At 40.1% G+C, this 12,543-nt stretch overlaps 1 protein-coding gene across 16 annotated transcripts in view; it reads left to right on the plus strand.

Annotated features, from left to right (window-relative positions):
* LOC117425590 (rap1 GTPase-activating protein 1-like) overlaps positions 1-12,543 on the plus strand; it is a 167,721-nt gene that overhangs the window by 104,428 nt on the left and 50,750 nt on the right. For 14 of the 16 annotated variants that reach the window (XM_058993376.1, XM_058993364.1, XM_058993368.1 and 11 more), the window contains one exon: positions 5,989-6,082. Coding sequence is in view for 13 of the 16 variants with exons in the window: in XM_058993364.1 (XP_058849347.1) it covers positions 5,989-6,082 (94 nt within the window). In the remaining 3 variants the exon portion in view is untranslated. Of the gene's footprint in view, positions 1-1,850; positions 2,042-5,988; positions 6,083-12,543 lie in introns of those variants that run through there. The other 2 variants (XM_058993377.1, XM_058993380.1) reach the window with 1 other exon arrangement.

Genomic DNA, 12,543 nt, shown 5'->3' on the forward strand with positions numbered 1-12,543 from the left:
AAGTTTTTTGGGGGACAATGTGATAATGTTTGTAATGGTAATAAGTGATAAGATTGGTTTTAACTGCTTGGCTAGCACTACTTTACAAGGAGTGACAAATGTGATGCAACAATGAAGACTGGGTGAGTGACCTGAAAAACTGTAACAAATTGGTTTAGCCTGTTATAACATGCTTCATTTGAAACATTTTCTGGGTCAAGTCACAACTAGTGTTACCTTTACCTTCATTCCTAATATGTTGGGTTTACAAAGAGAACTGGCCATTCAAATGGCAGCTGTATTTCACAGACAGGAGGTGGGCAGTTTAGAATTAGAGTTTGTAGGGCTGAAATGGCGAAACAATTTTAACAAATTAGGATAAAAAACAGAAAAGCAAGCTTCTATAGTTGAGTATAATAAGCGAAAGCCATGCTGAAAAGATTTGACCTTTGGAAACCTACAGACTGTTTTTTTGTATTCTGAGAGGGAGAAAGTCTAGGTATGGGATCCCATAACTCTTCAATGATACTATGTATTATTATGTTGGCTATTGGGCTTCCAAGGTTTGAAATGAACTTCAGTTCAGCTGCAGCAGCACTACACCGCCTCCAGGGGGAGACTCTTTTATTTTATTTAGTTTACCAGCTGTTTACCACAGCTTTATATTGCAAAGAAATACATGACGTGGATAATCAGCAGCAGTGCCTTAAAAATCATAGTTAATTTTACAATTAAAAAAAATCGTGGTGTCTGTTTTCAGCGCCAACAATATTGTTTTGTTACATGCTCCGTGCCAGTTGCATTACTAAACTACATACAGCGTGTAGCTGTAGTAGTGTAGTTTACAGAAAGGAATATAGCAAAGTGAACAAGTTGCTGCAAAATACTGATTGCTGTAGTGATTAAACTACAGTAAAGACATTTTGAAAGCAGATTTGCCTCCAGAAAGGAGATACAATCAGGCCAGTTGGAAGGAGTCTGGAGAAATGCCATCTATGTGAAGGGTTTGAAAAGAAAATAAGCTCAGTAAAACTGATGAGCTGAACTGAAATGGAAAAGGACAGGATGCTTACCATAAACCCACAGATACAACAGCAGAGTTAAGTGCCACAGAGATATATCTGAGGAGCGCTTGCATGCACCTGTCCGATATAATCTTACATACAAAGAACAGCTTATCCAATCTGGGGATATAAGGAGATGCTGTTGGACGCACTTATGTTTTACATATAGGCATGATGGAAGTAGGTCATGATCTTTTTGATGATGGCTGCTCATGCTTTTACAGCTGTGGCTCAGATGTGTGTTACTTGCATGCTTTGTTTTTGTAGATCTCCCGATCCGTATACAAGGGCTCATATCTCAGTTTATCTCTATAAACGGTTTGAGATTCAGACTTCATAGTGTTAGTTTCATGGCTAAATCTAGCAGTACCTTTATTTGAATCTCTGGTCATCTTAATAATAGAGACAACTGGCATTGAAGAGTGTAGAGTAGTGGTTAGGGTGTATTACTGTACACCACTGGGCTGTAGACACACAACCTGTGTTTATATATATATCGGAGAAGAAAAGTACTAAGATAAACTGATAACTCACTATTTTAATATATATATTTAATATATATATAAGGGTGGTGCTCGGGCACTTTGGGTCTGTTTCATGTTGAATTTCTAACCCTGTTGCCTCAGCAACAGCCCCTGCCAAAGCGGCATGTTTAATTAAGGCAAGGCATAATAAATGCAAAACAAACCATCAAACAGCATGGCCCGGCAGGCAGGCAGCAGCAGCCGTGTCCCTTTCTGCTGAAGGAGGAGGAGGGGAGGAGGAGAGGAGAGGGAGAGGCAAGGGGAAGTAGCAGCTCTATTTAAAATGAGCGAGCGAATCAGTATTGCCAGCAGGTGCATTGCAAGCCAAAGCCCATCGCAGGTCTCATTTTAGGTTTGGAGATTCTTGCACTGGAGGAGGAGGGGAAAGCTCATTGAATGACATTGAGGCACTGCTGCTAATCGTGTTCACAGAGGAGCCTTTGCATTGTTCGCTTCCACAAAACACAGGGCACAGTAAGTAACTTCATTTTTAGCTTTTTAATTTTTTTATCCTGTGAAGCTTTTGAGCTGCGACTTTAGGGGCGAGTGGGGTGAAAAAAGCTATCGTTGACTGCTAATGACAGCCTCCCACTTTCTAGAAAGATTAGGCAGGTACCAGCCAGGGGATGAAATTATAATCTGAGTTTACAATCCAGCTGCTGTACAGCAGATACAATATGATATTTTTGCCCAAGGTTTTAAAACCTGAGGGGCTTGTTGTATTGTGGAATTTATAATCTACGAGCTGTGTGTTGTCTGAGGTTGTGAGGTGGCAGCTGTAAAATAATACTCAACCAAGCTGATTACTGTTTACTATGCTGAGTTTATATCTGGCTGTCTATGATAAACTACATGCAGTTGTCATTTTAGAATAGCAGTGCTATGCAGGGTTTTGTTATATCCCCTTTGTATAAAAGAGAAGCTGACAGTCTGTGGCTATTAAAGAAGTCTGCTTGAAGTCTGGGCTGTGGTTACAGTGCACCTGATGTAGCTGGACCTGTTCAGCACTAATCTTTCCAGGTCCGGGGTTCTCAAACTGGGGTCCAGTTGCCCAGGGAGTCCCAAGGAAATTCTGGAAGCTGTTTTGTAAAATTTGCAGAAATGCACTGTTGTGGTGAGACACATTCAGCATCTCCTTTCACGGCTGTACACTTCCTCTTTCTTGTTTGTGATTTGCCTTTTCTTCAGTTTTCAGGTGGGGGTCTCTATCCAGAATGGTTTTTACAAAGGGTCCCCTGTAAACCTACAGATGTTATAAATAAATTAATCAAATCTGTTCCAGCTGTGAAAACTGTTTTATATCTGCGTTTTTTTATTTAAAATTTTATCCCCAGCTTTTTAAGAAAATACGGCACGTATCGATTTAAGATAGCTGACGTATCGTGAAATTAGCTCAAATAAAAGGCGTGCTAGTAAAAAAGAGCTTTAGATTACATAGTATGCTGTGGACATTGCTTTAACGCACACAGTAACCCATTAGTATGGGGTGCTGAGTCTGAAACCCTGACTTCAATCCTGTTAGCTGTCTACCCTGCAGTGACAGTCTAATCTGCCAGCTGTGAGCAGCGCTGGCTTCCTGCAAAGCTGTCTTCTTTACTCACCAGTAGCACAGCTCGGGAACACTTAACATAGCAAATACGTGTGTACTTACACTTGATTACAATGTAAAATCTTTTTGCACGATATATGCAAGTACACAATTGTATCAGAAAAGGGTTAGGTTTACAGTTAGGGTCATGGTTTGGATGAGGGTTGTATTATGCAAAAACATTTACAAAGTGTACTGTAACTGTGCATAACAGCATTGTAATTATGTGTAAGTGCACATGTATTTACTAAGTAATTACTATGCAAATACATAGTAATTAGAGACAATGCATGTAAAGGGTTACCCACAGCTCACTTTTTCCCATGCCTCCTGTGTACACACTGAAGTGTGTCTTTGGTTGTTGCTTTCAATTTACTAATAAGTTACATAATAATGAATATGACATAAGCATGTGTTCATGATAACAATGCTGATTTCACCCCTTATTAATGTTTACTTACTAATTCTAAAAAAGACATTGAAAAATACTTCTAGTCAAAAAGATTGTCATTGAATTGATTACGTTTCTTTTAGTATTTCTATATTCAGCTCTGTTGAGTGTGTATTACTTATGGATGATACTATTTCTATAATTTTAAGGTTATTAATCAGTGCTACTAGGAAGTGATTAGGGACAGTTATTTATATAATGTTCCACAGAGTAATTTGACATTTTGTGAAGGACACAAATTGATAAGACTTACATTAAGAAAAGGTCAGAGCACTAATTCATTTATAGTATATTACAGAATAACCTTTTATGTGAGGTAAACATTCAGACAGAAATATTAGCTCCAGCATTGGTGTGATTTTAGCATCTATTGATCCCATGCATTCAAAGTTCCAGTGTGGTCTGTATTTATAGACTTGGTATGCAGACCGGTATACGCTGGGTTAGCAGCTGTCCTGATCGTTTCCCCAGGGTTTCAGGGAGCTGTCCTGGGATTTCAGTACACCGTCCTGGGACACCAAACAATCCTGCAACATCTGGCACAGCACAAGGGCCACCAGCAAGCATCAGCAGCTCCTTACAGAGAGCTACAAAGAGCCACACAAAGCCAGCACAAGTGTTGCTGCCTGATTTAGCTGAACCAATATACTGTGCACAATATCAAATTGCTTTTAATGTATTGGATGAATACAGATTTTAAACTGAGAATCGAAATTGTAGCATGCTATTTTCAGTGATTCTGTTCAGATCTCCTGATTGTTTGATACTGCAAAGGGTTCTCCTCCAAGTACAAATCTTTGTCTGACCATATTTGTTTGATTGAACTTAACTGTAATTAATGAACGGGTTGTATCATGATCCTAAAAAGAACTACCAGTTCACACCACTGATAACAAGCATTCCAGCAGGTTAGGATAGGGCATTGGCTTTTACCATGCTAGTACTACCATAAGGACACAATGCTTTGCCTGACTACTTCACTTTCATAGTTGAGTATGATCATAAGAAAAGGCTTGCAATTGGCTGAATAAGTGACATTCTGTCTAAAGCTATTTTTTTGTAATGATTTGAATCCCTAAAGCGCTGTATTAATGACACCACAAGACCGAGCACAGATTTCTCCTTCCTTACTCAGTGGAACACTGTGGGCTGCCACACCATGCGCCAATACACATGAATGGCTTTCTCAATCCCAGGGGAATATTACCACAGGGGCTGGCCTGAAAGTGCAAACTGATCACATTTTCTATCACGAGGCAGATGAGTAAATGTGTCCATGATTTTACAGCCAGCCCTCTCTCTAGATAAGGCTTTGGATCACTGCAGACCCTAAAGGCCACCTCCCAAACACAGAGACATACATCACGGTCCCAGACAGGCTGGTCTTTAGGGCACAGCTTTGTATTCCAGCAGCAGGTGTTCCCTTAACAACTGTGCTCTGAAACAGCAGTCACCGGGTCCTGCTTAGTTCAGGATTAATCCATTGCGATTATACAATACGATCTTTGCTTTGCTCTTCTCAAATTATTAGAAGTCAATATTGCCTTGCAGTCGCTATTGTCACCTTCCGATTGGGCTCATTCACCCAGCAGCTGAAGCTGGCAGAAACCCAGGACAAGCAGTGAGAAAGAGAAAGAGGGGGAAGAAACCAATAGAGTTTTAAACACAGGTTTGACGTATTCAGTGTAGCACATATTCAACACATCTATTCTAGCCTGCTCATGCTATGGGGGTTGTCGTTAACTACAGAGTTAAGCTTGTGGATCCTCCAAGCATTTCACATTCCAAAGTGTTTCACACCCAGGATTATGTAATGTAGGCTAGATCAGCCAAAGTGTTTTTAAACGTCTCAGCAAAACAAAAGGCAAGCAGCTCCTGAAGTCAGGGGAAAGCACCTGCACACAGATACAAAGCCTGTGCTTGAGAGAGAAGCCCAGGAATGAATGGCAGACAGGGGGTGTTCAGGGCAGGGCTGAGGTGTGCTCGCATCAAAGCTGTGAGTGGGTGGAGCTAGTGCTGGCTGAAACCTCCCAGCATTCCACTGAGAAATTACAAGAAGTGTACTGTACTTGAGATGGCTGTTATTGGAACGAAGCCCTCATTGTTCGTGACTACTACCAGTGCCTCACTGCACTAAATTCAGAAGACAACATAAAACATAACCCTGTATTTCTGTATCACATCTGATACAATGCTTAGCCACCCCATTATATTATTATTTTTTTAAATCCATCCTCACAAGACCGAATGTTTTGCCGGACAGCTACGCTGTTTTGTACAAGAAAGAGAATCTAGTTACATAAAGTAGCGTTTCTCATTTCTGAAAGGCTTGGCCATTACATGGTTAAAAAAGAGTGACCGTTTTATTCCTTTTTTTTGCAGGAAACAGGATGGAGGGGACTCTCCCATCTCTAACACTCTAGAGCTGCCGGTTTTTCACCCCCACCCACCATACACTGCTCCCCACTATCTGAAGGTAGGTGAAACCCAAAACTTCCCTTGGCTTTGTCAAGGTCATATGCATATGCATGTTTCATCCTTCATTCCCCTGTGTCTTTTGTTCCCTGTGAATGTGCATGCTTTTATTGGGAAGAGGCTTTCATGCTAGTATGGTCAAAGATCATTCCCTCTAAATACACTGTGCTGGCAGACATGGTCAGGTTACATGGCAGGAGCTGTTTGTAGGAGAAGGTCCAGGTTTTTCCTCCCTGAACACCACAGTGTCCCAACACACAATGCTGAGGGACTGAATTAAAAAGCTTCCATCATAATGGCATTTTAAAAACTGGTTTGCTGAAATGTGTCTGGAGCAATATTCAGAAAACTTTATCTCATTTTTTTTTCAAAGAAATAAAGAAAAAGGGTTTATTATATATCACTTTAGTTTTGGTGTGCTTGAAAAGAAAATAATTAAATCCCGCTGGTTTCTAGAATTAAGTTTCTATTCTGGATTGAATCTGTGGAGGTTTAAAGATGGGCCTTCATGATGACTTTATTATTTTATTGCTTGAAGGTTTTTGTAACACAGAGATACACGGTAAATATTTGCAAAGATCTTTTCTATCCAGTCTATGTTTTTTGTTGAGTGTGTAGAATGAGTGTTTTAATGAAGGCAGTGTTTGTGATTAAGGAGTATTGTGTGGCAGATGGGTCAGATACACATTATTGTATGTACATAATGCTATTTTGTGGCAGATGGATCAGATACACATTATTGTAGTACACAATGCTATTTTGTGGCAGATGGATCAGATACACATTATTGTATGTACACAATGCTATTGTGTGGCAGATGGATCAGATACATCATACTGTATGTACACAATGCTGGAGACTTGTTTGAGGGACCAGTCACTGATTTCTATGAACAGCACAGCTAAATTAGGATTTCAATCCAATGAGTAGATCACACAAATGCAAGCCAGGCTTGAAAGACCAATTGAGGATGGGGCAATACATGCCCATTTTACCCCAATTAGATGCCTAGGTTACTAGATATATTGGCACCCCTTGATTAGATACATCGTTTCATCATCAATTCCATACGACGGGTTTGTTAGGGGGGTCCCCCGAGTGGCACGACTGTGTGGTGTGCAGGGTGGGGGCATACTGGCTGTGCCAAGTTGACGATCTTGGCTGTTGATCTGACAGGGGGTGTCACCATGTTCCTTGGTTCTGAATTTCCCACAGACTGGGGAGGTTAAATGGTCTCATATTGCTACAGCACCACCCTTCTGGCCAGGCACATGGTGAGCTCGAGAGGACACCTGCAGGACAAGCCTTTGTGATCCAGGAGCCGGTAGCTTGTTTAATAATAAATTAAAGTCTTAGAAGCCCAAATGCTATCAGAATAACCGGGTGGAAAATGTCAGTGTACTTCTTTTACCAAACATGGATACAGTAAAACAATGTCAAGACTAGTGCCACAATCGCCCACTCGTTCTGCATTGGTAATACATTATGCACAGGTTTCTGGTGCTTTTAATAGGGTGGCTGTGCTCCGATGAGATTTAAAATATTGATAGTTTTTTTCAGAAGGTATTACATCCCTGGCCCGGATGCACTGCCCCTTGGGAAAACATGAATTGAAAGTAGAGAAATAGGGAAGTAATGCATCTCACAAAGCAGCGGTATTGTATTGTTTTTTATCAATTCCACCCCCAGGCCAGATTGGAATCGGTGGGGGTTGAGGAGGTGAAATGCAATTGAGACGCTTTGTTATTTCAGCTTGGCTTTCTAATGGACTGGCTTGTTCAACCTTTTTTCCCATTAAAGAAATAACCCCTTGATCCTTAATTGGAAACTGCTGGATTGCCAGTGCTTTATTGAGGCCTGTAATTCATCATTTGCAACTTTACACCCAATTAGTTCCAGGCTTCTAGAACAGATCAAATCCTTCTGATCTCATTCATTCGCAAGTCTTGAAAGATGGGAAGGGTTTGCATTGAGGTGGGGGAATTGAATTCTGGGGAGGGGTTTGAAAGAAATGTAATGCAAGGCTTCTACAGTGGCACATTGAATCATGTTTGAGCTCTGTTCTAACTACAGTATTAGTCTACTACTCTCCATACACATGTCTGAACTGTTTGATACCCATGCGTATGTCTCCTCCACTCTCTTACCACCTGTAATCAGGGCTCAACCAGCTGGTTCATCTTTGGATAGTTCACAGTTATTTCAACATCTTTTCCAAGCATTTACTTCAGTCTAATTAGTGGAAAACACCTCTATTAATTTTACAAAACTAGAACCAAACAACTAAGTAATACTATAACCATGTATTCTAGAATCTACAGCTATTGCCTTATACAGACAACACTCTCATATCATCTTAACTGTGCCTTGAGAAAGATTGAGAGTATGATATACTTTCTGAATAATAGTTTCACAGATGTACTTCAACATAGGAACCAAATTTGTACCTAACGCCGTACAACTGTACAAAAGATACATATTGTAGAATTGGGTTTAGTATTATCGTCAAAAACTAAAAACTGACCTGCTATTCTGTGACATTGACTGGAGGTTAAAGGTATCCATTATCCTTGTACAGCAAGTCACTGCGTACAGTAGATGTAAAAGATTAACCATTGTGTGTGCTTTCCGGTTTACATTTCTGCATTTACAACATTGTTACATATAGCGATTAACGAAGAACAAAACATGACACGCTTACAGAAAAAGGAAGCGTCCTCTCAACCTGCAGCTGTACTCAAATCGATGCCTTCTAGAACTCACACAAAGGCAGGTAGTTTGCTGATTGCGGAACTTGGTCCAGAAACTCTGCTGACCTCCATCGCTTATCGCAGTCAATCAATCAATCTATTTTTTATATAGCGCTTTTCACGATAAATTGCCTCAAGATAAAAAATAACAAAAAATTAATATACAAAACTATTTTGAGAAAGAGTCAAAGATACCCCTTTAAATTCAAATAATAAAAATGTGGTTTGATACGGAGTCTGGAGGATTGAAGCTATAAGCAAAGCAGTACTGGACCCATTGGACTACTTGGTGTAACTTGAAAAGCACAGAGAAAAGGTTTTCTACACACACAAGTTTAAAAGGGTCATTCACACCAAATGCTTTGGGAAAGGGATGAATGCGGTACGGAAGAGCACTACATTGTGTTCACACACAAGGTGACCTTGAGCTATCGATTTCAGTCAAGATGTTTGCAGAATAAAGTACTACACCAACACCTTATTTATTTTCCTTTTTTTTTAATTAAATGCTTCAAAAAATAGGGGGGGCAATAGCACTGGCTACCCTCAGGCTTGATGCTGGGAATGAGTGTATCAGCTGTGGGATTGAGAATTGAAATAATGGTATGTAGTTTGAACTGCAGTGATCGTAATCAGATCTATTGGCTTAAATATATAGTGCTTGTCCAGATTGAGCTGCCGTTTGCTATTAGAGCCTTGATGCAGAACAAATGGTCAATTTGCTTTGTGTCATGGTCTACGTAGTATTCAGCCACCCTAGGAAATGGATAACATTTGTGATGCCACTTCACTTGTGTGTCATTTTATTATTATTATTTATTTCTTAGCAGACGCCCTTATCCAGGGCAACTTACAATCGTAAGCAAATACATTTCAAGTGTTACAATACAAGTAATACAATAAGAGCAAGAAATACAATAACTTTTGTTCAAGTGTGACAAACCACAATTCAATAATACAGCAGATAATAGTGATAGTTACATCAGGATATGATTAAATACAAAATACTACAGGTTAAACACTTGACAGATTACAGTATTCTGAAGTACAGGATTAAATGCAGTAAAATAGGGGGCAGATAAGAGCAAAATAAAGCACATTTAAATGAAGGGTGATAGTGTCCCAGGATACAAACAGAGGAGTTCTACAGGTGCTGTTTGAAGAGGTGAGTCTTAAGGAGGCGCCGAAATGTGGTCAGGGACTGGGCAGTCCTGACATCTGTAGGAAGGTCATTCCTATTTTGTTCAGTATGGGGTAACATAGCAATACGTCCTGCCCACCATGCACTGCAAACCAGCAGTGATTGAATACTCGAGTCAAAGGGTGAGCTGAAGATGTCTCATAGTGTCCACCAGCTTGTTCCAGTCTTTTGACTTGCACTGCTTGTCATTGCTAGGGGATGGTAGAGTTCAGACTTCCTAACGAAGGACGTTTCACTTTAATTTAGTCCTTGTCCTGCTTTACATCCTTCAAGAGGAATTGCATTTCAATTGCTTCTCCCTGGGCAAATATCCTTACTCATTTTGAAAAGCAGCCCCCTTCCTAGCAAGCATAACTGCTAGAATACATCTTTTTACTGCTTCTTAGCTTTCGTCGATTTAGCACTCTCTTTATGCACGGTTTGCAGTAGATGGTGCCATCAAATAAGCATTGCAGTACAGCATCAGCAGAACACTTCTACACACAGAAGGCAATACGAGCAATAAGTACTGCAGTGCTGGTTTGAAATGGCTCGTTTTCAACAATACAGTGGAAAGAGGACCATGTGGATTCAAGGGAGATGGGACTAAGATGTGCTGCTGTTTATACCATCGAAACATACCACAAGCTGTTTCTTTTAAGCTTTTATACACTGCCAGGCTCTTTTATTAGAACCTGCCTACAGTATTGAAGTAGATTACTTAAGTGTTGTTGCGGATCAAGTCCCTACCAACAATACTGCGCTTGTAGCCTGATGGCTATTTTCAAGATGATAATGCAGTCATCCACAATGCTAAAATTATGATAATGCATCCGTCCACAATGCTAAAATTATGATAATGCATCCATCCACAATGCTACAATTATGTGCTAATGGCTTGAGGAGCATGACAGACATTTCCCATCTACATCCTATTGGACAAATGTGGGATGAACTTGGAAGACTCATTCGTAATCACAATCCTCTGCCTACCTCTCTGCACCGATTGTGTAAAATATGAATGACTTAATAGATTAACATCCCTCGAGGTATCTTCCAGCACCTTGTGGAGTCATGTTGTGTCAAGGCTGTGATCAGGGCAAACGGAGACCCAACCTGATATTGGGTACAGGTTCTTAAATGGTCATTTGAGACATTCTGAACTTTTTAGAAATGCAGGGAAACAGGAATTAACCAGTCAGGGCCTGCTTATCCAAGGTGTACTATTGAAATGAGCAGGCTGGTTTAAAGGCACCCTGTAGACACTCATTTTGCTTTATTTCTGAAGCATGATTGATATCCCCTAGATATGCTTTTTTCAGTTGGGTGGGTTTAAACTGCATTTGTATTGCAGTATGCAAATGTGTATTCCTTCTGTAATGCTGTTGTCAGCTTGGAAGAAATTGCTTGGCCTTCAGACTGAAGGGGCTAATTTTAAAGTTTAGTGAATCTTGCTCAGGGAAATCTTGTTTTAACATTCTGGAACTTGAGGTAAAATCAGAGTTTGTGCATAATTACTTAGTGAAACTAAACTACACATGGCAAAACAAAATAATAATGGAAGTTGAAGTAAAAAAAAAAAAAGGAAAGCAGAAGCAAGTGTGAAAAAAACTGAATGCATTGGGCTTGGTGTAATGTTGTGTCTTCTTGGCCAGGACTCTTGTGAAATTATGTTTTTTAAAAGTCAGCCAATTTAATTGATGGTCAGATCAAGGTTGCACTGAGAGACATCAAAGGGTTCAAAGATTTCCACCTCTTCAATCAGTGACACAGTACAAGCGGTGAACGGAATTAGGATGGTTTTTGCCTTGCAGTATGAAAAGTTTGACAAAGAAATCAATTTAAACCAGAGAGTAAAAGGGTGGAGACTCAACGGTGGTGGGTCTGAATTCAAACGGATCTTGGGCACAACATTGGCGCCGTGCTTTGTGTTCCGATATTGAGTGCAAGCTAAGTGTATTTTATATCTGTCCTAAAGCATTTCACATGGAGATTATGTAGATTGCTTGAAACGTGCTACTGGGCATATGAAAAATAAATTGGTGCTCCACGCTGTGTGAATGTTTAAATGTGCAATTCTGCTTGACGGATGGCATCCATCAAAATAGTACCAAAGGGAATGTATTCATGACAAACCCAGTTATCACAGTGCAGTCAGACCAGACGATTAAATAGTTGTAGTGTGTACATACTCAACAAAACCATTCCCATTGAAACAAACACCCTGCGATCCGCAGTGAGATAATCAATCACTCAGGTGTTCACAGAAATCACAATGGTGACAATCACAATCTAGGTTGCAGGCTCTAGCACAGAGTACTTGAAGTACATGTTTTTCACATGGAGCAGTGCTGTGTTCATGCATGTTGAGTGATGTAATGAATAATCTGTGCCAATTCATTGAAGCAGAATTGTCTCCAAGGACACCTGTAAAATAGTTTTGTACTGATGATAAAATAAAGTGGATGTTAAAGTGGATCGCTGGTACAGTAACTGGATCTGACAGTTTAGATCAGTGGTCCTGTGCCCATG

The sequence above is a fragment of the Acipenser ruthenus genome, chromosome 20, assembly GCF_902713425.1.
Source record: "Acipenser ruthenus chromosome 20, fAciRut3.2 maternal haplotype, whole genome shotgun sequence".
NCBI lineage: Eukaryota > Metazoa > Chordata > Actinopteri > Acipenseriformes > Acipenseridae > Acipenser > Acipenser ruthenus.